The sequence below is a fragment of the Chanodichthys erythropterus genome, chromosome 21 (genome assembly GCF_024489055.1).
Source record: "Chanodichthys erythropterus isolate Z2021 chromosome 21, ASM2448905v1, whole genome shotgun sequence".
In the NCBI taxonomy this organism is placed as follows: Eukaryota; Metazoa; Chordata; class Actinopteri; order Cypriniformes; family Xenocyprididae; genus Chanodichthys; species Chanodichthys erythropterus.
In genome coordinates this window covers 7,143,026-7,170,193 of record NC_090241.1, presented here as the reverse complement: position 1 = coordinate 7,170,193, position 27,168 = coordinate 7,143,026, and the positions used below count along the sequence as shown (strand labels likewise).

At 36.2% G+C, this 27,168-nt stretch overlaps 1 protein-coding gene across 3 annotated transcripts in view; it reads left to right on the top strand.

The window, feature by feature from the left end:
• The window catches only part of myh10 (myosin, heavy chain 10, non-muscle), a 73,741-nt gene that overhangs the window by 25,288 nt on the left and 21,285 nt on the right, over window positions 1-27,168 (top strand). Inside the window, exons 4-27 of one of the 3 annotated variants that reach the window (XM_067374340.1) lie at window positions 3,096-3,123; window positions 6,236-6,338; window positions 7,159-7,188; window positions 9,261-9,278; window positions 10,875-10,967; window positions 11,644-11,707; window positions 12,151-12,249; window positions 12,479-12,622; window positions 13,220-13,315; window positions 14,142-14,260; window positions 14,650-14,802; window positions 15,925-16,098; window positions 16,312-16,485; window positions 17,066-17,180; window positions 21,374-21,567; window positions 21,690-21,811; window positions 21,915-21,984; window positions 22,930-23,090; window positions 23,251-23,359; window positions 24,993-25,124; window positions 25,294-25,500; window positions 25,666-25,803; window positions 25,920-26,043; window positions 26,128-26,299. In XM_067374340.1, the coding sequence (XP_067230441.1) occupies window positions 3,096-3,123; window positions 6,236-6,338; window positions 7,159-7,188; window positions 9,261-9,278; window positions 10,875-10,967; window positions 11,644-11,707; window positions 12,151-12,249; window positions 12,479-12,622; window positions 13,220-13,315; window positions 14,142-14,260; window positions 14,650-14,802; window positions 15,925-16,098; window positions 16,312-16,485; window positions 17,066-17,180; window positions 21,374-21,567; window positions 21,690-21,811; window positions 21,915-21,984; window positions 22,930-23,090; window positions 23,251-23,359; window positions 24,993-25,124; window positions 25,294-25,500; window positions 25,666-25,803; window positions 25,920-26,043; window positions 26,128-26,299 (2,839 nt within the window). The other 2 variants (XM_067374341.1, XM_067374342.1) reach the window with 2 other exon arrangements.

Here is a 27,168-nt window from a genome sequence, read left to right as displayed (position 1 = left end):
AAGCATGATTTCTCATGCACATGGTAATGTTCTTGCAAGTTTTTCTGACATATACCCGAGTTGTCATTTAAAGTGCATATTGCAGGTTAAAAAATTTTTTCGAGATGAATATATAACCTTGTACAAAAATACTATATAAAAGGTACTGCAGGGTTTAAAAATGTTTTGCAGGACATAAGAGCATGAATTTAGTAGATAAAGTGATGGTCTCTGTAAAAAACACTTTTTCTTTTCAGCATCGCGTCATTTTACGTCACTCAAGGGAGTCGTTCGCTGAGCTCTGTGTTGACTCAGTGCAGCTTAGGTTGGTATTCAGTAACAGCGAATCAGTGTGTTTTCAGTAGTTTTTGTATTCTGTTTATCATCGTCGTGGTAAATTGTGTTTGTGGAGGCTGCACAAACTCCAGCCTGTCAGGACATTGAGTACAGAGGTTTACTAACAAGAAAAGGACGGTGCTATCTTCCGTGCCGGGGTGTGTTTTGTGCAGGTGAAGAGACAGACTTCACTTCTGCATCTGCTTCGATAAACGCGTTCATTATAGACCGGAGGATTATCATCCCGGCGTTATGATGGAGTTCAACATTGTAATAGTACTGTAAATGATTATATTAAATGAATAAACTTACACACGCGATGCTGCTTCACTGTTTTTACTTGAATTAATTTCAACTGATGAATACAAATTATGTACACAAATACATAGTCTCACACTCACACAAAACAGTTTTGAATTATGTGCTGGTAATGTACTCCAATGAAATGTATATAAACTTGACTGTAAATGTATAGCCTATACGTTCAAGTTCACACAACTACATAATCATGGCGTCATATACATCCTCACACTATCAGTGATCGGCACGGAATAAACTCACATAATTAATGAATAAAGGATAACATTAAAAGTAACGCTGCATGTTCGGCCGCCTAACATTACCAAATCAGTCGTGATGAGAAACCGCTATATCACGCAACATTAGTGTGAACGGATATTAAGGAAGTTTATTAGTTTGTTATTAGTAATCAATAACGTTACTCTTAGATGACCAATAGCTTTGCTTTTGCCTGATTCATGATAATAATCTGTACAATATTGTGATCTGAGAACAGTGTTACATATCGATTGTTAACGTGTATAGGCTTTCTATAAGCTAACACCTGTCTCCTACCCTGTTCTCCACTGGTTCTCCTCACACAACAGCTCAATTTGTCTCTTTTGACCGTTGTTGTGAATAATCCTGGCCTGTTGCTGCTCTCTTGACCACATAGCAGGCTAATTGTATGGCTGTGGTTTGTTATACGAGTATGAAAAAACATTTACAATTTCCTCAGCATCCGAACGGTCATTGCGATCCATTGTTTTCCTATTATCCAAATATTGATCGCGCTCCCTTCAGTTACGTCACTTCCGATTTGGCATTTTTCAGATGTGGAAGTAAAATTTTCTCACAAAAAACGACTCTAGAATCCAAGTATATTTGAAGACATAATACATTTTTATCCTTTCATACTTTATCCATCCGAGATGATGAAACCGTGATTGAATCTATGTGCACGAGAACTGATTACTCCCACTGACATTCCCATGTGCGCTGCAGAGACACTGTGGATATGTCACAATGGCGGCGCTGTTGCGTGTTATAAAGGCTCACGCAACAGCGCTTCAGACTGCTTCAAAGTGATTCCCAGTCAGTCAATCAAGCGCACATTTATGCCAAGCAATTGCTAACGAACTCGAGTTGATGAATTATGACAATGTCTACTTTTTTGGCCTTTATATAATGTTTTAGAGATGGCTGTAAGAATGCATATTTTATCTCTCTCATCTGAAGGATCAGCCTGCAATAGACATTTCAAAATAAGAGTCCCTGTGTATTTCGGGCTTGTTTATAATTAAGTCACATTATTGGTATTTTGGTTACACAATAAATTAGAGTATTTAATTTGATTTCCATTTAATTCATAGTAAACTATTGTAGTCTCTGGATGGGATGGTCCCCCACAGGAAGAAACGACTAAAAATATTATTTGACACATATTATTCAATACATAGATTTTACTGTATCAGTAAAATCTGTGTCCCATTTACTGAGAGAGACACTATATGACAAAGCAAGGAGAACTCTACCATTTAAATGCTGTAATTTTGCATAATTTACTATGCATAATAATGCATAATATTAGTATGTAATTAAATGTAATGGTAGCCTATGTAATTAAAATGAATTTCAATAAATAAAAAATATTGTTAAAAATCACACATCATTTGTTCTGTCACACGTAGTAGACTATTTTTGTGCCGTGGGTAATAGGAGGATTTTTCACCTGGCTACCACTGCAAGTATATTTCAAACCTGTGGGAAGCACTGACATCAATATCAGTAAAACAACTTTGCGAATCAAAATCCATATCATATAAGCAATATGATATATGCCATTTAAAGCCTTTTATAAACCCACCCTCAAATAAGTGGTCATATGACATCTCTTATCTTTCTCTTGCAGAAGTTTAGTATCACTATGAAATAGCTTAAGAAATGATTGATTGCTTCAGAATTTTCCTATAAACCTTCACTTTTGAAGTTGCAAAACCATTCCGTTTTGTGGAAGACCAACCTGTTTATGAAGTGAATTTTACAGATGAGTGAGAAACCTACTTTGAATATAGACAAGATTTGACATAACGAGATTCACAGATGTTTTCTGGCTTGCATTTTAGGCCAACACAGCATTTTCAGTTGGCACTCATTTCCATTGTTTTCCTCCATGCTGTTTTCTTTTACTAAAACTTTCCAGCTGTCAAAAAGACAGAATAGTCATAATGTACAATGTTGATGATGGTACAAATATGATGGTAGGTTGTAATCAGAGGAGAGAAACCTTAAAAATAAGTTTTATGGTTTCTTTTGCAGGATTGCATCAGTGTACGTGTCTTCAGTATTTGATAAATTACTTTCTGGTGAAATGTTTTTTTTTTTTTTTTTTTGCTGTTTTAGGTCCTTTTTAAATCTCAACGTGTATTGATTTGAATTAAAGGCTCAGATGAACTTAAATGAAAATGCTGACCTATTTTTCTTCTCTGTCTCTTTTGCAGATCGTGAGGACCAATCAATTCTTTGCACGTGAGTAACCATTAGGTCATCTCTTTTCAGCAGTTACAGGTTACGTCAATCAGTTTGGGCTAATGGAAGTGATGTCACATCCCCAGGGCTGCACAGGAATCAGCTTTTTTGGAATCATACGTGTACAGCCATTCCTGAAAACATGAGTCATGTATCATTTCGGCATTAAATATCAGTAGCTGCAGCTGTTCGGCATGTAGAGCATCTCACACTATGAGTCAGACCCATGGCAAATATTTCTAGTCAGTCTGAGAATTCATCCATAGAAATTTGAGCTCTTGATGCATTAAGCCTGAATTATTGTCTTTGCGCATTGTAAATAAGTAAACAGCCTCGTGTCTTTTATAATGTGTCCTTATAACTGTATGAGAGTAGGTTTTTACATCCTCTCTCAAAGTCGACCCCTTCTGACCTACTGATACCACTGCAGCACATGCCATTCTCTCTGCACACCCACTGTGATGTCCATGAAGCCATATGTCCATAGAGCTGGAATGCAGGGAATTAAGGAGTCTCACAGTCAATAGACAGAAAAAAGCAGACATATTTTTCTGTGGAATACAAGTTAATTTTAGCACAATGTCCAAGCTGTTCTTTTCATTTTACAGTGAAAATAAATGGTGACTACAGTTCATTGCTTAAGAATACTTGAGGGCTTTTCACACTGCACTTAAACCCTGGGTTATCGCCGTTCTAAACCCCACTTTTAACAGCAGGTATAGAAACATTTCACAATTGTAATTCAGAAGCGGGCTTAGCACCACTTTTTACTAGGGGTTATGAAACCCTGCACCAGAGCAGGGTCAGCACTAGTGGTCGACCGATATATCGCCAAGGCCTACATATTTCTCTTTTTTTAAATTTTTTTTTATTTTTTAAATATCTGAATCGGCTGATAAGTTTTTCTGTTTGATCGATTTGTTGGACTCTTCACAGCCCTACTAATTTTAATAAATAAAGTTAAATGGTGATATGGAACTTCTGTCATTACTGAAAAATTATTAGTAACAAAAAGCTGAATTTACCGCCAGCATTTCTCATTCTCAACGTTTTCATTTACCGTCACCCAGGACTAATTGTTAACCACAGGTAAATTATGAGAATGAGAATGACCCAGGGTTAAATATTTCAAGTGTGAAAAGCCCTTTGGAGTATAGTGCACAAGTCAAATGGACTACTTTTATGATGCTTTTTTTTTTTTTTTTTAAATTATAATCTCTTTTTATTTATTTTTTTACCTTTTTGGAGCTTGAGGGCCATATCCACTTTTATTGTATGGAAGAGAGCAGACGTTCTGCTCAAACATTCTGCTTTTAAGGGTCTTAACTTTCTTAAAGGAGTTTTATAAACTGGTTGTTAGACAAATAATCAACCATCTATTTGGCACATTAGTGACAATATCCTTAGGGTGCTTTTTCAGTAATGACAGAAGTTCCATATCACCATTTAACTTTATTTATTAAAATCAGTAGGGCTGTGAAGAGATCTTGTGCCATGAGATCTCGCAAGATTACAATCTGACGATTTCTCGTCGAGGTGAGAAGTTGCCTCATGAGTGATATTGCCATGGCAAAGTGTGAGGGTGAAATTAGTATAGAATATGCCACCGCTACATTTTCATTACGCCTCCACTGTCGTTTTGGTTTTTATAGAAATAAAAACCATTTAATTCAGCTGGATAATGGTCGCCGCCGATCCCTATACACTGAGTACACGTGATAGCGAAATCGAAAGTAAAAGCAAGCGCGATCTCAATACTCCACACTTTGAAAGTGGCTCCCTGATGCATGCTGATGTTGATTAAGACACATTTTTTCCAAGACTGTCTTTGTCTAATGAATTGTATTGCTTTTGTTGTTTTTGTTTTGTTCTATTACTGTAGCACTTTGGGTTTAAGAAAAGCGCATTACATAAAATGTATTATTATTATTATGCAAATATCTAATAACTTAATGTTAATTTCAACATTTAGTAATACATTATTAAAATCAAGAGATGTATTTGTTAACTGAACTAACATGAACTAGAACTAACAATGATTGACACTTTTTATTAACTAATATTAACAAAGATTAATAATGTAGCAGATGTATTGCTCATTGTTAGTTCATGTTAGTTAATACATTAATGTTAACAAATGAACCTTATTGTAAAATGTTACCATATTTTGTATTCTATATTTTTATTTCCATGATCAATTTGTGGAAAGGAGTTCAGTTAGGAGGTCAAAGGTTGTAAAAGCTCATAATTCATGTACAGTTCTAAGGTCTGAAGAGACTCATATGAAATCATACAGGAGAGAAGCCGGTCACCTTTTACAGTGCTTGAGAATTGTTGTCTTTTACTGCATATGATAATTCATACTCAGAAAGTAGAACTGAAATGACATTCATTCCAAGATGATTAGTTAAAACATTTCAAATGCACCTGCGGACTATTTTTAGTCATGTATTTCATCATTGAGGATTTCTTAAAAATATTGTGTAAAAATCTTGTCTTGTCTCGTGAGCTACCTGTCTTGTCACACCCCTAAAAATCTGCATTATATTCAACATAACGTCAAACATAAGATTTTGCTATTATATTTCTTTGAATAAAGCCAGTATTAAGTGAATGACTTTACAGGCCTTTGTGGAAAAAGTCTGGCTGTGTTTTTCTAAAGATTTTTTTTTCCATTTATGGGCAGATTAGGGAAAAGAATATTTGAATCAGACTTTTTATGACTTTTTTTTCTTTTATCCGTATCACTGTGTTATAAGGTAAAGTAATTAAAACACCATCTTAGGCATTCCAATAATATTAAATAAGACTTTTAATGTTTACATAATAAAAGCCATTGTGTAACGCTTCAGTAGTATAGGCCAAATTCTCCTCAATTAGAGTTCTAGCTGCTGAAAGGAACTGCAGCTGGAAAAACAAACGACAGTGCTAGCAGATACAGGATGTAGCCTGATGGCTTATTTAGCTTGTGGAATGCATTGATCATGCAAATGTGCATGAGTATGTGCCCAATCTAATGTTTCGTTTTATTTTATTTTGGGTAAAGCTTCTAAAAAGGCTGTTGTCTTATGATGTTTTGATGTTTGCTGTTGATTGTGATCTTCTTTTGCAGAGGGGAATCCGGTGCTGGAAAGACAGAAAACACTAAAAAAGTCATCCAGTACCTGGCTCATGTTGCATCGTCACACAAAGGAAGGAAGGATCACAACATTCCAGTGAGTTCCTTTTCTCTCAGCCATTCTGAATCATTAGGGCCCGAGCACCAAAAGGTGTGAGGACCCTCTTGGAATTGCTCTGTTTATTCATTTTGAAATTCATGTGGAATTCCACCAGTGATATAGGTGTTTATTGACATGCCTTCTTAAAAAAACAACAAACAATGAACAAAAACAAAGTGGGATGTGTTGCAATGGGAAAAGTAAACTAATCATCTCTTTATGAGAGGGTTTTACCAATTTTAGATGGTTAGACAAAGTAAATCAGCGTGAGCTGCTCGTAATGTCACATATACATTTGCTTTGCAAATCATATTAGTCTAACTTATCTGTAATGCATTTACAGCTGAAGATCTCACAAAGTAATTTATTTTATCTTAGACACAGTAGTCACAGTGACATCAGGGTGCTTTTGCTAGAAGAGTAATTTTAACCAAATTAACACACATCAATGGATAACATGCACTTGTATGTCATGGATAGTGTTGTGTGTAGATTCTAATGTACTAGTAATGTTGGCTAGATGTTCATCAAGTAATAACTGTTGGCTCTGATGTGTGTATAAGTAGTACACATGGGTCTGTATAAGAAATCATCTTAAAAGTCTGCAGTGCTGGCCTGATAACATGTATTTCCTTCAAAAATATATGAAAGCATGCTGAACAATTTTACATGCTGCAGTTATTGGTCTTACTGTATTCGCATGGCCAAATTTATGCAACATACTAAAGGCTTAGATCTTTCCCGTGGTCTAAGATACTTGCAGAATGTGGCCCTGATGCCTTCTAACATATTACATTTGTTTATTACATACAAACAGCCAGAATCACCTAAAGCAGTCAAACTCCAGGCAAGTTCCCTTTAAGCTTTTTATACCTGCTTTGCTTGTGCATGCAAAACTAACCTGCTGTATAAACATGAATGGAATGTAGCCAATCCAAAGTGAATTTTTCTGCACTCTGGGATATTCTTGATAAAAATAAACGGGTTTGAATGGTTTACTTTTGATTTATTTGTGCACAATTTGTCACATGTGCTAAATAGTTTTGAATGTATGCAACCTTCAAGATGTGTACAATTATTTTAAACAACTTTAGTGTTGGATAAAACATATTAGAGATTAACCTAGGTAACATGCCTAGTTGGCTTGGGGCATAGTGGTGGTATATTTATGCTTGCATGATGTGAAAACCTGTCATTTTACTGAAATTTCATCTTTAACATAGTCTGGAAGTAATGAGTTTATAATACAATCTGACTTGATGTGTAATGAAAGGTTCAGACTACATAATATCTTTTTTTTATTACAATAGTCACTGATTATGTGATTTTTGACTCTAAATTTTTGTGTCATGGATAAGAAATATGTCAGACTACAAATTGCTTCCCAGCCAATCATCGCTTGCCATCTTTAACGACGTGCTTGATGTCATTGAGAAGGCGGAACTAGTGACTTACTTCCAGAAACAAGAATGTTATCAAACAGGCTACAGAAGCGGCGTGTTAGCTTAATGCTAATTCCTGTACTCCCCGGTTTACTGAAGCACCTCCTTTTTTTCCATTCTGTCATAGTAGTCCCTCGAGGAAACATCATAAAGGCAGGAGGATTGTTACCATAGCTTCACGAACCTTTCCTCTATTACATAAATCCATCAAGTAGCACCAAGGGCTGCCCCCTAATAATCAACTAATTAGTCGACTAGAAAGAATTTTCAGTCAACCAAAAATTGTATTAGTCGCAGAAAAAAGGGGGCATGACATGGATGTCTGTGCAATAACAGCGGAAACCACTTAAAATACTGTCATTTTTGGTCATACAGATGACACAAATACATCATTAAAAACCTTTGTAAAGTATAGAAAACACATAGGGTGTTTCTGCTGTCTTGGTCTCTTTGAACTTGAGCGCATCTATAAAATAAACCAAAACTCAGTGTATATTTGCCTCACAGACATGAGAAATATATCTATAGAAAGCCTGAAATGTTGAATGATTGTCAACCAATTCAAGTTGAAAACAAATATTCTCCGAATATGTAGTCCGTATGAAACGTGCATAGGTCTACAGAGTAACTCTACAGCTGAAAACAGTCTCCTTGCTGCCCCCCCCCCCCCCCCCACACACCGACAATTTTTTATATATAATATAATATAATATAATATAATATAATATAATATATGCAATTAAAGGCTCATTATTATGATTTACATGTCTAATAAACGTGCGATTAGTCGACTAATCGCTTAAATTAACGACTACAGGTTGACTACAAAAATCTTTAGTCGAGGGCAGCCCTAACCAATACCATCGTCTCTCTTTCGTTTCACCATGTTTGAAAGCTGTGTATGGAAGAGCCTCTGTGCTCCCATTGGTCAGTGCCACAGATGTGATGGATCTTGTTGTGGAGGACCTCAAAAAGAATTAAACATTATAGTGTCTGTCGGGACGTAGTGAAGCGTCACAGACTCGCCGTCAATTGTCATCCACTATGACACGCTATATGAGAAAACGATTGATTCTTGCATCGCTATAGCCATTGTCGCTTTACGAATTGCCATGACACCCTACATCAAACAGTTCATGCCAAAATCGGCCTGATATTGTGTAGTCTGAAACTGGCATAAGAATAATTGTGTTACGGATCTTTGCATGTTTAAAGATTTTGTATCAAAAGAACTAATGAAAGCCGAGATTTTTTGCACCACACATATAGTTCAGTTCTGTTGTTTAGAACAGCAACATTTTAAACCAGCAAAAGCCTTGATCCCAAACTAAGAATGCATCCTTCAGATATGTTCACAACACATTTGTTCAACTTATAAATCACCCCTTACTGAGTGTGTTCTGTCTCTCATGTGTTTGTGTGCATTTCCCTCTGTGACATTAATACCTCTGTTTCCATTATAATGATTTGATTACAGAACGGAATCCTGTTTTATGTGAGTAGCTTGTAGTCCCTTGTTTTTCCCCTGTTTTCTTTTTTATATATCACCACATCTTTTATGGGCACAATAAACCTGTAATTTTTATTTTACTCTCATCTTTTGTTTATTTATTTGTTTTTACTAATGACTTCTCATTCTGCTGTATAACATCTGCTTTCTTAATTATTCTTTTCTGTTCTCAGTGGATCCATTTTACTATACTTTTGGGGTGATGTCAAGTAATTTCTGTAAAACTTTACACTGTTGCATGTAAAAATACTGCATTATGGTTCTGTGGTCACGGTGCTTAATTCCCATTTCTCAAGTCACGTTACCTTGCTCCATCCGTACAGTTAGAAGGTTCTGGAATGTCTATTTACAAAGAGCTCAAATACAAGTAGTTCTTGGCATATTTTCTATAATGATTTGAAGTGACTTTTTGACATATGTAATCTTATCAGACCAGAAGTTGTCATTGCTAAAGCAATTTTGTCATATTAATGGTTAATTTATTTCCTATTTAGATGAGAGCGAAACCTGTTACTGTTCTTATAAAGCTTCATTACTAATGCTTTTTAAAAAGTCAATTGTTCTGACTTTAGTTACTGACTTGTGCTGTCAGATATACCCAGATATGTTAAAACAATTCAGCAATTACTAAACAGAGAAATGGATTCATCTTGTAGTCTATTTTAGGCTCTTTATAATAATACATTTTAAAAATTTAAACCACAAAATTCCCTGGACTGTACCCACTATTCTGCTCGTTTTGGTTACGTAATGGGAACAGTGTGTAAAATCGCAGTGGTCATTCTTTCACATTTGTGCTGTGATGTTCCTGTCTCATGACAACAGCAAGAACAATGGGACACCTGTCCAAACTTCCTATCAGATGGACATGAACAACACTGAGGGTGGCTAGGGGGAATAAAGGGGTGGATGTTCCAGATTTGTTGCTGGGGGAGCTGTGATGTGGCGCATCTGTCGTTGCTAATTTGAGGAGTTTCCTGTCCATTCCCTCAGTGCCTGTATTTCAGGCAGCCAGGGAGAATTTGCACAAAAACCCTCTCATGGCTACCCAGGTTTTAATTAGGTTTGTAGGTTAGTGTATTTTTACTCCATGTAGATGATCTGCTTCTGGTTTGAGGGTCAAATGAAGAGAAATGGCTTTGCTGTAGATGCAAGCTGATTGTTGTTAGCCATACAACATCTAAACAAAATACTGTAAAGAATGCTGCAAACAGATTCAATTTGTGTTGTAGATGATATGGAATATTTGAGTTTGGAATTATTCATCCCCCTCAAATTTACGTGTTTAAAAGGGGGATGAACTGATTAATCCATGATAGTTGGGTTAAACCTTACAACTTGTACAACCCAGGATGGTCTGAAGTGTGCTGTTTAGATAGAAGACTTTGGCTTTCACTCTGTTTGTTGATGTTAAATGGCAAATATTCACTGGGTTTCTTGTCTAGGTTTCCCAAAGAATTTATTGCTCTTATTTCAGTTACACACCACCTTTGAACCTCAGTTGCATCTGTTCTTGTATGAAACTTAATTTAATCATGTGTCTTAATAGTTTTTTTCTAACCAGTGATTGTTGCATTACAGGGAGAGTTAGAACGTCAACTTCTGCAGGCAAACCCTATTCTGGAATCTTTTGGGAATGCCAAGACAGTGAAAAATGATAACTCTTCACGCTTTGTAAGTTTTTTTATTATGACTGATGTGATAATTTCACTATTGTTTTTCTCACCGTAACATTACTTTGAAAATTGCTGCAATGTTTTGTTACTTTCTTGTTACATTTTGGCAATTATATTTATTAAGCTTATTGTTAGTTTTTTTTTTTGTTTTTTTTTTTGACTCTGCATGTTGCATCTGGAAAGGGCCATTTAGGTACACACTCACTAAAATCCACATTCAGCACTCTGAAAGAGCTAGGCGTCTGTCTTGCATCTGCTCCTCTGGCAATCTGATTGAGTTTTTGCTGGCATGCTTTAAAGTCAGCAGAAAGCTTTTAAGCATACAAACAAATCAAAAGCCGTAGAGGAATTTGATTCTTCTGGCCTTTCTTTAGGTAATTATTTTGGGGACATTTGCTGCAAATAAGCATGTCTTTTAGCCACTTATGCATGTTTTGAGTACCGTTTCCTTTTAAGTAGAGCTGTTTAAATATGCTGCATATCACGTACACATAAGCCCCTCTGTTCAAACAATAAAAGAGACAATCATCTGTTCAAATGGATTCTTAGAAATGTTGATTAGGCCTATAAAATATAATCATAGTTATGACGCAATGGTATGGCTTATAAAGCATGACCAGTATAACACATCATGGAAAAAAAAATATGCATCTTAAATATTTGTTTTTCCACAGGGCAAGTTCATCCGCATCAACTTTGATGTAACCGGTTACATTGTGGGGGCCAACATTGAAACCTGTATCCTGATCTGATAACTGTTCAGTTACATTTGAGTAATGCTGCAAACAGCTGTGAAGTCAAGGCGAGCCTTCATTAACAATGATATGGGTGAATTTCTGTGTCTTTATTATCAGCAGAAATGTATTCAAATTAACTTTCTATGTGCTTTTAGACTAGTGAAACCATTTTAAACCATTACAATGGCTTCAGTTAGTATGCCAGTTTTGCCAGGAACCACATCTGAAAGTTTGCTTTGAGGGTTATATAGATATTTAATAAATAAAATTCAAAACAAATTATGATATATATATATATATATATATGTGTGTGTGTGTGTTTTATTGCATTTAAATAAAGTGCCATAAAAAAGCTGTACAATAGCCCATCATGATGTAAATGATTTGACACAGTGAACAGTGAGCTGTAAAATAGGCTTTTCCTGCCCTTAACTCAGTCTCAAGATCTTCTTGAAAAGTCCAGGGCCATTCGCCAAGCCAAAGATGAACGCACCTTCCACGTCTTCTACCAGCTGTTGGCTGGTGCTGGGGAACATCTAAAATGTGAGTATTTTTTTGTTACGTAGTTACAGCTTGATTTTTAGTAAGAGTTTTTAATGAGATCCCTTATTATAAATGCAAGGTCAATATGGACATGCTTGTTTCCTGTGTCATGAAGCAGGCTTTGGGTATTTTGAATGTGTGAAGGTATCTGCCTGATTATGGAGAGTTTGATGCATTGTGGTGTCTAAAGGCTGCAGCTGTCTTATTAATGCTCTTGTTCTTCTGGCAGCTGATCTACTCCTGGAGGGCTTCAATAACTACCGCTTCCTCTCCAATGGTAACATTCCCATTCCTGGCCAACAGGACAAGGACAATTTCCAAGAGACCATGGAAGCCATGAATATTATGAGCTTCTCCCATGATGAAATCTTATGTAAGCATACATGAAACAAACACACCTCTACTAAATTGTCTATTTACTGCTGGTTTTATATATGTTTACTAGTAAATTATCATGAACACATGCTGCCATTTCCTTTAAGGAAAACGTTTCTTATATTTCTTCACTTTTCCAAAAAAAAAAAAAAAAATCTTTTTACTATTGCATTTAAAATGGTCCTTCAGTGACACAAATAAATTTACAGTACAAATGTTCTGTGTAGTCTCTTAATTAATGAGTACATAACTGCATGCATTGAAATAAAAATAAATTCAATTGAATAAAATCAATATAATAATATTTATAAATTATTGATTTAAAAAGTTTAATGTGTATTTTTATACAATTTCAAAAATGTAAAATGTTTGTGAGTGAATAAAATTGCTGCATACATAAATCAACCTGTCCAGTTTAATGTTGTAATCGATTGAAAGTCCTAATAATGAGTATACAAGAATCAGCAAAATGCAGGTTAAAATTGTTTTAGATTGAGTCTAAGCCACACCGCAGGACATCGACTTCCCAAAAATATTTTGTGTCTACTACCCACATACCGTTGACTGTCTTGTCCTTGTTTTTCTGTCAATGCAGCAATGCTTAAGGTGGTATCAGCTGTCTTGCAGTTTGGTAACATTGTGTTCAAAAAGGAGAGAAACACTGATCAGGCCTCCATGCCAGAAAACACAGGTACCTCATACTTTCTCATCTGGGTTTTTTACAGGTTTCAAAAATGCATAAAGCCTTATTTTAGCACAGAGATAATGTTTCTTTTTTCAGTAATGGAAAGTAATGTATTATGTGCCTCAATAACTCTGTAAATCTTTTGGCAGTGCATTAGCATTAAAGTGTTTTCGGTATCCAGAGTAGCCTTTGGTCTAAACTCTTGCACCATATGGTTTTGTGCAGTTCTCCAATGCACTGTTTTGACAAATTACCCGTTGGATTTCTCTTGGGCTTCCATGGTGACAGCTTGAATGGTTTTTGGAGGCATTTCATATTAAAAGAAAATACCAGAATAGTTGTGCTAAGTTGTGTTAAATCAAACGTGTTTACATAAGAGCCCCAAAAGCGACTGTTTTACCGTCATGATGCATTCCAGCAAGCATACTCCACTGACATTTTGATTAATTCATTTTTATCATCACCGTTCATGGTAAGATATTGAAACTTTCATCTGTACAGGCCACCAATTTGTTTCATTCATGACATGAAGCTGGAAAGTTATAGTCCTGCTGGTGGTCCAAAGGGGGATCTCTTGGGGTTTATTTGGCTGCTAAATGTGCTGTAAGGTTTTAGAAGTCAGTAAATTGCTATAACGACCTAACTTATTTCAAATATCTCTTATACTCATGAGCAAATATGTCTTATCATAACTTCTTGCACTGCCATTTAAGTGCATAAGGGAAGCTCCTAAAATCCTATCAATCGAAATAGAATGTCACCATTTTTGGTCAGTTTGCATTACAGATGACCATTTTCTGAACAAGTGTTTTATTTTTCTTCTGTTTTTCAGCTGCTCAAAAACTTTGCCATCTGCTCGGCATGAATGTCATGGAGTTCACACGTGCCATCCTGTCTCCAAAAATCAAAGTGGGCAGAGATTCTGTACAAAAAGCCCAAACTAAAGAACAGGTAATGAACTATTCAGTTCTCCACTTATATCTGTCAGAGTAGCCTCCCTCCTATCTATGAAATAATGTTTTCATTAGTGTTTTACCTCTCTGCCCCTTTCAGGCCTGATCGTTGACCAGTGCTATACTTTTGTTCGTCACATTTCCTTTTCACCTCTGTCCATTTACAACAATAGGCTGATAATGTCCTGTCGTTAAAATGTCATCATAATAAAATCCACAGATGGGAGAGCGTAGGAATTTTCAAAAACTTCCACTGTAGGGTCCTTTCAGGTTTTGCACACTTTATAGTGTAATCTTAATGCATATTTTTGTAAATCCAGATGTATGTCACTTTTTCTTTTTCTTTTCTTTTTTTGCCTGATCCTGTCTCTCTGTTCCTCTGACCAGGCTGATTTTGCAGTGGAAGCTCTGGCCAAGGCCACATACGAACGGTTGTTCCGTTGGCTTGTTCACCGAATTAATAAAGCTCTGGACAGAACCAAGCGCCAGGGAGCTTCCTTTATTGGCATCCTGGACATTGCTGGCTTTGAGATATTCCAGGTGTGGCTTCCTCGGATTTAGTGCTCAGCTGTCTCTTATGCTAAATCATAAATATTAATCATTATACTGCAACAAATCAGAGGTCATATGTACCCAGGTATTCTGTATTTTTTGGTTAAAAAAAGGATATTATTTGGGACCAAATTTTATTTGCATATAGTTTACCACAGATTTAGCAGGTTTTATACCTCAGATTTAGAGGGTTTTGTTTCATCACTAATTAAAAACAACTATTGTACAAAATGATGGGATTTCTGTTGAGGGAATAATGTGTACAAGTTCTTAGGAGGTTATTGGATGGCATGGTAACATGCAAAACAACCCATCAAAATAAATTGTGACAGAATCATATTACTATAGTGCAATAGAATTTAATTCTTAAAGTAACAATACAATTTTTGTAACAGATTTATTAAGAAATATCAATATTTTACTAGTACACCTCTACAAATAAAAAGAATGGCAATTATTAGTATTATTTTTTTTTATTTACATTTTAAAAGGTTAATTGAATTAAATAAAAAAAAATAAAAAGGACAACACAGAATTTCAGAAAAACATTTATTAACATATTATTATATTTTTTAAAAATAAATTATAAAATTGTTAGTTTTATGAATTCAAATTATTAGACATGCTTTTTGATTATTAAAATGTAATTAAACCATTAAAACACAATCCAGAAAAATAAAAAAAAAACAGGATTTGGAAAAAAATAAATCTGAAAATGTAACTTTTGTTAAACCTTTTAATAAATTGTTTTAAAATTTGAATTCAATTTGAAAACGAATTTGTGAAATAACAGATTTCATAGGGCCCATTTTGTGCCATTAAGAAAGTTTCTTCCTTCAAATTGTGCTTGAGGATGTCTTTGCTATCTTGGTGTTGGGCATTATTTCGGATAAGATGCAGTAATTATAATTATCTCATAGTTAGGAAGAAATAAGGTTTACAGTAAACTGTGTAATTGGATACCCACTCATAGCTATAGTATTCAGTTAAGTGATATTGATATTGATGATACTGATATTGGTTAAAGAATCAATTATGTATACTTTGGGACTAAAATGCTATGGACAAAAACAATTTGATCATTTTATTGCTCTCTCCATCTTTTGGCAGCTGAACTCATTTGAGCAGCTCTGCATCAACTACACCAACGAGAAGCTTCAGCAACTGTTCAACCACACCATGTTCATCTTGGAGCAGGAGGAGTACCAGCGTGAAGGCATCGAATGGAGCTTCATCGACTTCGGCCTTGACCTGCAGCCCTGTATTGACCTCATCGAGAGACCGGTAAGCTCCCGCACCAGCTCTTTTATACATATTTTTTTATTGCAGTTGTGTTTGTCCTCCAATTCTTTGTTCTGGGTTGCTATGAATATTTTCTACCCCAAGCATTTGCAGAATTTAATGTGATTTTAGTTACTGTGCAATTAAAAATGCTTTTAGTGTTTTCTTTCAGCTTTTCTATAGTTGTTTTGATCAGTCATATGTTGCCGTTCCCAGGCAAATCCTCCCGGTGTGTTGGCTCTGTTGGATGAGGAGTGCTGGTTCCCAAAAGCCACTGATAAAACCTTCGTGGACAAACTGGTGCAAGAGCAAGGCACTCATGGCAAGTTCCAGAAACCACGGCAGCTAAAGGACAAAGCCGATTTCTGCATCATTCACTATGCTGGCAGGGTACGTCTGCATTCATAATTATGACACCACACTTAGCTATAGGATTGACCTCTTGTACATCAGTTCTGTGATATTTCTTATAATTTAGTTTTTTTTTTTTTTTGTAAGTGTTTAATTGCAACACGGAATGCATCATAACCTTATGTAATTGGATTTAGTCAGGTCATACTGGCTTGCAGTAAAATGTTGCGTTTCTGTCTTTCAAAGGTAGCAGCAACCAGCTGTGGTATGTGCTAACCATAGGCCACATCTGTTTCAGATCAGTGAACTGTTTGCAATAGAAACTTGACACTGCATGAAATGAGGAACTTTTGATATTTTTCTCCCTTTGAGCTATGTTTGGGTTAAAAGTCAGAAAATTAGAGCTTGCTTTGTTTCCTGTTGTTTAAGCAAAGTAATATAGTGCATTGATTTATACTTTATCACTTTCAGTAGTTACATAACACTATGCAAACTGCCAACAACTGCAGAACCCCTTAAATCAAACGATCCAGATTGAACCAATCCTGGCCTAATTCCATTATTACCATCTTGAGTGTTTTAGTGAGTTAACATAGTGTTTATTTCCCTCATCCTGCAGGTTGACTATAAGGCAGATGAGTGGTTAATGAAAAACATGGACCCTCTAAACGACAACGTGGCCACGCTCCTGCACCAGTCCACGGATAAGTTTGTGGCTGAACTGTGGAAGGATGGTAAGCGGTTTTCTTCTCGAGTGCCTTCCAGATTCCTCCTGACATATGAAACGGCCATTTTTATTGCTCTACCCTCCCACTCTGTGAAGAAAGAGACTGTTGTTTTCAATCTTCAGTTTCATGTCTTTTCTGTCTTGTAAAAAGTGCTTGTCATGCATTTCGGTGGTTTGACGCAAATATTTTAATGAAGCGGAAGGGAACTATTAATTCAGTTACAAAGAGTCAAACTTGGGGCTGGGCAGTGTTCGAGAAAGGATTTTCCAACACTGTTGATACCACAGTGGTTATACATTATATGTAGGCAAGACTGCTTTACATTACATACAGGTGAGAGAAGTGAAGAAATATGGAGTAATGCAAAAATACAGACTGGGGCGTATCATATTTTGTGTCTTATTTATGTCTGACAGCATTTTTCACTGCATTTCCCTATATGTTACATTAAAGGATTAGTTCATTTCAGAATTAAAATTTCCTGATAATTTACTCACCCCCATGTCATCCAAGATGTTCATGTCTTTCTTTCTTCAGTCGAAAAGAAATTTAAGGTTTTTGAGGAAAACATTCCAGGATTTTTCCATGGACTTCACCAGGATACAACGGGTTGAAGGTCCAAATTGCAGCTTCAAACCAGCCGAGAAGTAAGGGTCTTGTCTAGAGAAAGATTGGTAATTTTCAAAAAAAAAAAAGAAAATTAAATACTTTTTAACCACAAATGCTCAACTTGTACTGCTGTGCAATGCATTACACAATGTTGGAAAGGTCACACGTGACGTAGGCGTAAGTACCACGGTAGGGCGAAAACTTTCTCCTCCAACTTCAAAATCATCCAACATCGTTTTACCATTTTTTTTTTTTTTTTTTTTTTTTTTTTTTACCTTAACCTTAATTTCTTTTCGACTAAAGAAAGAAAGAAAGACATGAACATCTTTGATGACATGGGGGTGAGTAAATTATCAGGAAATTTGGAAGTGAACTAATCCTTTAAAATAACCTGATATAAATGTTTGTTAAATTATTTATACTATGGCAAATAATTACTTAAAAGTAAATGCTGTTTGTGTGTGCGCCAAGATTGATCAGCAGGATCTTAAATTGTTAAAATTTAAAAGGACACTTAACAACCCGATATATTTAAAACTAGTGCAAATGGAATGATGACTTACTGTTGCTTGTTCTCACCTGTGTTGCATAGAACTAACCAGTGTTTACTGCCATGTATGTCTTTATATGCTAGCTGTGTTCTACTACTATTTTATTTTGCTTTTTTTTTTCTTGTTTATCCCCCTTTGCCCCCTTCTCTGTCTCTCGACCATAGAGATTCAGAATATCCAAAGAGCGTCTTTTTATGATGTCTCTAGTCTCCATGAATCGCCAGGTGAAGGTATACGATGCTGTAGGTCTCTGCTTACCAGCGCATTGTGTACTTTCAAACACACCCATGGCTTGTAGACCTGGGCCCTGGTCCCTCTAGCTGGCTAACTTTAGAGTTAGCTGGATCCATTTGGAAGAAAGCTTGACTTGGCTGATTCATTAGGATGCCCAAACTGACCATGAATGAAGATTGCATGAAAAATGAATGCATGTGCATAGCGAGTAATGCAGAGTACTGACACAACACAACATTTAAAAGTGACCTGGGTAACTCTCTGGGTGTGCTGGCTACAAGGATTAGGGGCCCTGCTTGTTCCTTGAGTGCCTTTTTTAGCATTTTTGACCACTTCACATGCCCGCCAAAATATTTTTCCTCTAATTTGATAGTTTAAAAGGTGCACCTGTAGTATTTTCAGTCCAGACAGAGTTGAAAGAGTCCATTTTGACAGAAGAATAGATGAATCTCACAAAACTTTTCAAGAACATGTGCGAGTCATATTTCAACCTAAAATCAAATATAACACATGATACTTCGCTTATGGAAAATAAGTTTTTATTAAATAATCAGTTCAATTTTTTAATTTATTTTTCGCTTTATTTTGATAGTACAGTGCAAGGATAGACATGAAATCAAAGACATAAATGTTTTTTATAAAGTAAAATTATATAATTTATATATTATTTATTATAAAAATAGTTTTTAGAATTTTTTTAAATTAAGCTATTTAAAGATTTTAATCATAATAAAGCACATGAAAATTCCTACTTTGGTCATACTTCAAGACTACAATCTGTGATTCCGAAGTACAGTATCCACACCTGTATGGTGACTGACAGCAAACATTAGATTCATCCGTGCTGAGGAGCTATGCCGTTGCACAATTCACGTAAAGATAATAATTCTGCATATAACTGCAATTGCAGGTTTCAAACAGAGATGGCGACTAAGAGGCAAATCTTACAGACAGCAGCTTTAAAAAGAAATACTGCATTACAGTAGTAAGAATCATCAAGAATAATATCCTGAATGCGTAGTAATTAGTGTTTTTTGTTTTTTTGTTTTTTGTGGAAAATGTGCTTAATTGTCATTAAAACAATGCAAAAAAAAAAAAATTAAAATGGGCTTCATCCAATCTGTATGTTAAATATTATTCCCTTTTTTATTCTTATAACTTTGGAGTGAAATATGACCTGGACCTTTCATAAGATTCCCCCGAACACAGCTTGGTTTTCAGCAGACAGTGCAGTGTGTGTGTGTGGTATGGTGGTTATGCCCTTGCACCTCATGGTCAGACTACTTGTTTGTTTTAAGTGTCAGACGGCGATTTAATAGGCCGTGTGAGGGAGATAGAGTTTGGGTGAGGGGTGGAGGAATTCTGTAGTGTCTCCGACAGGGAACGTGGAACAATACACGTCTTGTTTCACTGGAATCCGAATGACTCGCTCAGCTCTGTGCCAGTCAACACTGACAGCTCAGTAGATTCTCCATGGAGGTAAAGGAAGCCACGTCAGGAGCCCAATTATGAGCAGAACATTGCTTGGAAGCAGTTCTTAAGAATGACATTTACAGGAATGCTGCAATATCTAAAATTGTAGTTCTAGCAACAGTAGGTACTGTTGGGGACTTGGCCAGCCCCCACTGAATCAAAAACAAAATGCAGTCTGATTACTTGGACGTTACATGATTGAAGTTTGACTTGTTTTGTCCTATGGCACTGTTATCAGACTCAAATTTGTGAATATAATTTTTTTGATTGGTATCATATTTATTGCTAAGCATATTTATTCACATTGATTTATTCAGTAGTTGAAAGGAGACATTTTAGTTATATTACTCAGAGGGAGGGAATCACCAAAAAAAAAGCACATTTTCAAAAAATTCTAATTGATGTAATGTTAATGTTTTACTTTTGAATGTATTTTGGTCATTTTCATTGTTGATTCTCATTAGAAACTGACTTGTTTTATTAAAATCGGTATACATTTTAGGCAGTACAACAAATACTTACACAATGTATCATTACTTTACAAAGCACATTTTTGTAGTACAGTAATTAGACTGAAATTATTCTGCATTTGTCTTCCTTTTATCAAGAATGAAATAAGAGATTATAAAGCACTGCTAAATCTACTCTACCATTGCTGACATTCCATCTCCGCACCAAAAGAAATCAGATTTGCACTAGATACTAGATTTGTAAATATGAGCTGCATTCAAAGATATATACAGTGTGTAATCAGTGTAGGCTGATCTCAAAGAATCAATGAGAGCAGTTACTGAATTACCATCTGACTCACTGAAGTGCAAGGTATTGGGGTGATACTTGTCCTGGATATGATCTAGGTTTTGAGGTTCACCCTTCCATTTTATTTATTTTGCAGCTTGTGCTTGTTAATAGATGTAGTCTTATCCCTGTCACTCTTCATCTATTTCATATCTCCATTTGCCTAGCACTGGACTTGCTGGCATAGTAGGGGCCATTGGCTCTTGAATTGGCTGTCTGAACTTGTGGCATTGAGTCAAAATACACTGTACTAACTTTCAGAAAATTATTTCTTATTTCTTCTATGATTTATTTTGGGATATGATAATTAAAGGCTTTTAAAAAAAAAATTACAGCACAGTTTGTAAAAATGCAAACAATCACAGCGTATTTTGACCACCTGCTTGGTGTTGTTGAATTAGAGCTTTAGTTGTAGATTCCATCTTCACATGATTTGGCTGTGCTGTGTCACTCTTCTTTAATTAGATTCTGTAAATACTCTTAATATCAACCTAACCGCTTGGTATCTTTCTTTTCTCTTACCCTTCATGGTAGTGGATCGTATTGTTGGTTTGGACCAGGTGGCAGGGATGAATGAGACTGCATTTGGAGCTACGTATAAGACCAAGAAGGGCATGTTCCGTACTGTGGGTCAGCTCTATAAAGAGTCCCTTACAAAACTTATGGCCACACTCAGGAACACCAACCCCAACTTTGTCCGCTGTATCATCCCCAATCATGAGAAAAGAGTAAGTGACATTTATCCCTTCAGTTGTAAGTAAATATTCTTTTATCTGAATTAAATAAATTTGACTAGAGTTTATTTAATGTAGTCATGCAACTCATTGTCATTGCTGTTCTTCTCTGTTAGGCTGGTAAACTGGAGCCCCATCTGGTTCTAGACCAGCTGAGGTGTAATGGAGTTCTAGAAGGAATCCGGATCTGCAGGCAGGGGTTCCCTAACCGTATCATCTTCCAGGAGTTTAGACAGAGGTGTGTTACAGATATCTCATTCAGATACCTCCTCAGATGCTGTAGCACCAATATTATCATATTTTATCAGTGATTAAATCTGTTAAATCTGTTTTACTATCAGATATGAGATCCTTACCCCTAATGCAATACCCAAAGGTTTTATGGATGGCAAGCAGGCTTGTGAGAGAATGGTGAGTTTTCTTAAACCTCAGATGACTGACGTGAGGTTGACCAGTCCTTTTTACCATCAAGTTTCATATGGAGGTACAAAGCCCAAAATAAAATAATTAAATCACAATATTTTAAAATATCAGTATTTTATGAAATATTCCATGAAAACATTCTCACTACCATTTAAACGTTTTGGATCAGGAAGATTTTTTTTTTCTCAAAGAAAAAAAATAATACTTTTATTCAGCAAAAAAAAAAACATTAAATTGATCAAAAGTGACAGTTTTACATTGTTGCAAAAAAACAAACATATTGAGCAGCACAACTGTTTTTAGCATTGATAATAAGAAATTTTTCTTGAGCAGCAAAGGATCATGTGACACTGAAGACTAGAGTAAAGATGCTGAAAATTCAACTCTGCCATCACAGGAATAAATTACATTTAAAAATGCAAAAAATATATTTAACTTATTTTAAATTGTAATATTTCAGAATATTATTGTTTTACTGTATTTTGATCAAATAAATGCAGCTTCGATGAGCATAAGAGACATTAAAAAACGTACCTACCCACACTTTTGAATGGTAGTGTAATTATGGTTTTAAAAATGTCATAATATCCATTTTAATACTAAATGAATCATCATAATCATGCAAATAGTATGTCCATATGTCACTTTAAATAATAGTAGGCTTCATTTCCGAATCGCAACTGATAATGCATTTCCCCAAGTAGCTTTATCATAATGATTTTTATTATTATTATTATTATTATTATTATTATTATTATTTTTTTTTTTTTTATAAATTTAGAATTGAATTCAAGAGCTACTCCAACATAAACATTAATCATTTAATTAAGTACTTTGGTCATCTGTAGTTTCATATAATTTTCAATGATGCCTAATATTGAAAAATTAGCATCTTAGAATCTGCCAAGTATCAACTAATATTGTCATCTGTAGATCCGAGCCTTGGAGTTAGACCCAAACCTCTACCGGATCGGTCAGAGTAAGATCTTCTTCCGCACTGGAGTTTTGGCACACCTGGAGGAAGAGAGAGACCTGAAAATAACAGATATTATCATCTACTTTCAGTCGGTCTGTCGAGGATACCTGGCTCGCAAGTAAGTCCATATGCAAATGGCTGATATAAATCTGCTCTTAAAAGGGCCAGTGGTAATATGCAGCTCTTACTGTTTTTAGTGTAGAGAACACAATATATAAAAAGTATTCCTATGAGACCTTATTAGTGAACTACTGCTGTTTTGTGGTTGTGTTTCTCAGAGCCTTTGCTAAAAAACAGCAGCAGCTAAGCGCTTTGAAAGTCCTCCAGAGAAACTGTGCCGCCTACCTGAAACTACGCCACTGGCAGTGGTGGAGACTTTTCACCAAGGTTGGTCTCGGTTTTCAGTAGAGACTGTTTACAGTTGGAATGATTTGACTAGCTTTTCTGTACAAGCAGGGTACCCGCGGGGTCTTAAAAGCATTGAAAAAGTCTTAAATTTGATAATCTAAAATTAAGGCCTTAATAGCCTTGAATTTGGTATACAAAGTCTTGGATTTCGTTACAAAGGTCTTATTTATTTATTTAAAGTTCATACTGTAACAAAATGAACTGTTACTAGTGTAGGCTAATTAAAAATTCATGCAGCGTAATGTTGAGTGCACCTCGCGCTCCACGTCATAGCAGTAAGCGCGAAAGCTCGCGCACCCGTTACTATAGTTACTAGGCAAGTGAGGTAAATTAGAGATGAGCCAGATACTCGGCTGAAACGAGTATCCGGTACGGATAAAGCACTTCTGCCGAGTACGAGTATTATACGAGTAATACGAGTCAATATCTGTGCTCGGAATGAATGAAAATCATCATTGGGTAGCTGATTGTGTCAGCGTTCTGTGAAAGTCTAGTCCAGTGGTCTCAAACTGCCGGCCCGCGGGCCATTTACGGCCCGCAACTGATCTCAAAAATAAAACATAATCCGGCCGCTAAATTATTATTATTATTATTATTATTATTATCATCTAGTACGCGTCACATACGCGGCCGCGCCGGCATTCTCCTTCTTTCCAATGCGCTTTCGCTCCCGTGGCGTCTGTCGTTGCTATGCAACCATGAGCCGCGCTCTCAACCGCGTCGCTTCTATTATGAGCGCGCTTGCCTAAATTACAGTAAAAGCACTCGATTTTAAGTCGCGAGCGTCGTTTTAAATCACCGAAACGCGCCCGATGCTACCATGTCAAGAAACAGAAGAGTGTACAAATGTATTCAAGGGTTGTATTTGTTCTGTACAGTGTTGTTCAGTGCAAGATTTTAATTTTATTTAAGCTAGCAAAGTAAAAGTAAAGGAAAACAGCCTACTTCCACTAAATGTTAAAAACTAATAACAATGAGAGATTTTTATTTTTTGGCAAAATAAAGTTATATATAGCTTCACTTTTTGTTTATTTCTGACCCCTCCATGGCATCTATGAGTGTTGCTGGTTTTGTTCCTAAATTACTAATTTTTTTTATTCCATGCACCTTGTTGGATGTGAGAAGTTGCACCAGACTATTGCAATTAATAGTATTATATTAGTATATTAGTAGTATTACATCAATTACATTAGTAGTATTACATCAATTTCATCATAGTATTAGCCTATACAATTATATTACACTCTGTAACAATGAGAGAGACACTGCTGTTTACATTTAGTAGGCCTATGGTAAATAAAATATTTATAGTATAGGTATAAAAATATATGCCGAATTAATTATTTTCTAGGGTTCAAAATTTATACAGATTTGACATTTTCCCCTCATACTTCTGTCAGAATGGGTACGATCTTGGCATTGAATTTCATTTAAAATGGTATTAAAAAGGTCTTAAAAAGCCTTGAATTTCATTTGGAGGATCCTGGGGGTACCCTGACAAGTAAAATCTGTGTCTGTGTGGTTGCAAGAGAAATTTACTCTTTAACAACTGATTTGCAGTATGATTGTGAGTAGTTTACTCTTGAGACATGCATTACAATTGTGCCTGCAGGTGAAACCTCTCCTCCAGGTGACCCGTCAGGAGGAAGAAATGCAGGCCAAAGATGAGGAGCTCATTAAAGTGAAGGAGAGGCAGGTGAAAGTGGAGAATGAATTGGTGGAAATGGAGAGGAAACACCAGCAGGTTAGCACACACATTACAACTCACCTGCTCTCTCTGTTTGGACCTAATATCTGATTTAATGAGCCACATTCAAAGCCATTATAACGTAACTGCTATATATGTTTACCTGAGAGCACATGCTTGCTAAAATCACTGTAACTCATGGTCTCTTGTGTGATGTTTGTTTCAGCTTTTGGAGGAGAAGAACATCTTGGCAGAGCAACTACAGGCCGAGACAGAATTGTTTGCTGAAGCTGAAGAGATGAGAGCTCGCCTGGTGGCTAAAAAACAAGAGCTGGAAGAGATTCTTCATGACCTGGAATCCCGTGTAGAGGAGGAAGAGGAGAGGAACCAATCGTTGCAGAATGAGAAGAAAAAAATGCAGTCACACATACAGGTGACAGCTTTATGGGGGAAATATAATCTTGGATCTGCTGTAAACTTATAATAGTAAATCTGTATCTAAAACTTCTGCAATAAGTACTAGCTAATAGTAAACACTATTGCTGTCCACAAACCATAAGTGTGTGTGTGTGTGTGTGTGTGTGTGTGTGTCATATAGGACCTAGAGGAACAGCTAGATGAAGAAGAGGCTGCCCGACAGAAGCTTCAGTTGGAGAAGGTGACTGCTGAGGCCAAGATAAAGAAGATGGAGGAAGATATCCTGCTGTTGGAGGACCAGAACTCCAAATTCCTAAAGGTCAGTGTGGATGTCAAACTTCCTGACACAAAATGTAGCCCAGGGCCTTTGCAATAAGGATTCTTAGAGAAAAACTTTGAGCGAACTGAACTCTTCCCTCCCTCCCTATCCCTCAGGAGAAAAAACTCCTGGAGGACCGTGTCAGTGAGATGACCTCCCAGCTGGCTGAGGAAGAAGAGAAGGCGAAGAACCTTGGCAAAGTGAAAAATAAGCAAGAAATGATGATGGTGGACCTGGAAGGTGAGGACAGGGTTAAATATGAATCATTTTAATCAAGTAAAACAATGAGACTTATATGTTTGTGTGTGCGCGTTTGACCATCAGAGCGTCTGAAGAAAGAAGAGAAGACTAGGCAAGAGCTTGAGAAAGCCAAAAGAAAACTGGATGGTGAGACCACAGACCTACAAGACCAGATAGCTGAGCTGCAGGCTCAAATTGAGGAACTCAAGATCCAACTGGCCAAGAAAGAAGAGGAGCTGCAGGCTGTACTGACCAGGTGAAGATCAGTGAGGAGCACAGGTTAAGAGAGGAGGTTATTTTGATGAGTAAAATATAATAGTTGAGCCAAAAAACTTTGGCTGTCATCTAGATGACTATTGTCTAAACCAGTGGTTCTCAACCTGCGGCCCATCAAGAAAGCAAACGCGGCCCGCGATATGCCGACCACAATTAAAAAATAAATGATAGTTTTACAATTTATTTTTGTATTTAATTTAAATTAAAATGGATTAAACAAATATAAATTTGAGCTATAATGTTGTATAAAATAATTTTGGCGGGCATTTATTGTTTTAAGACACGCACAGACCTATATGTACTGACGCAATTACGCAGTTAACGAACACTTTCAAGCGCGCGCTTTGGCAGAATTCCAACAGTAGCTGTTATTTTTGTAAATTTAGAGATCAAAATGGTCAAATTTGTTATTAGAGGAGAAAAACGAAATGAGGAACATACAATGAATGAACATGCAAACAAGAAGAGTCGTAGCATCAGCAGCAAAGGTAAGAAGAATGGAAGAATCCGTTTAATGAGCGAGATGGGCAGCCTTCCGGTTTGCTCTGTAGTAAAGTAACGTTAGCCTGCTTGACATTTGCAAAACCTACAATTTCAAAAGACATGAATTCGATGTGTTTGATGCACTTGTATTTTAAATCAATAAAAATGACCGCATCAGCGCACCGCATCTGGAATGAGGCCAATTCGGGCACTGCACGCTTGCGGATCCGATGCTGCGCGAGGGATTGCGACGTTACAGAATGCTTGATATCGTCAGAGATTGTAATTACAATGTGCTCAATGTTGATTATAAAAAGAGCTGAGCAACATATGATTATTAAGACGTTTGTGGGATTGTTTGGTGAC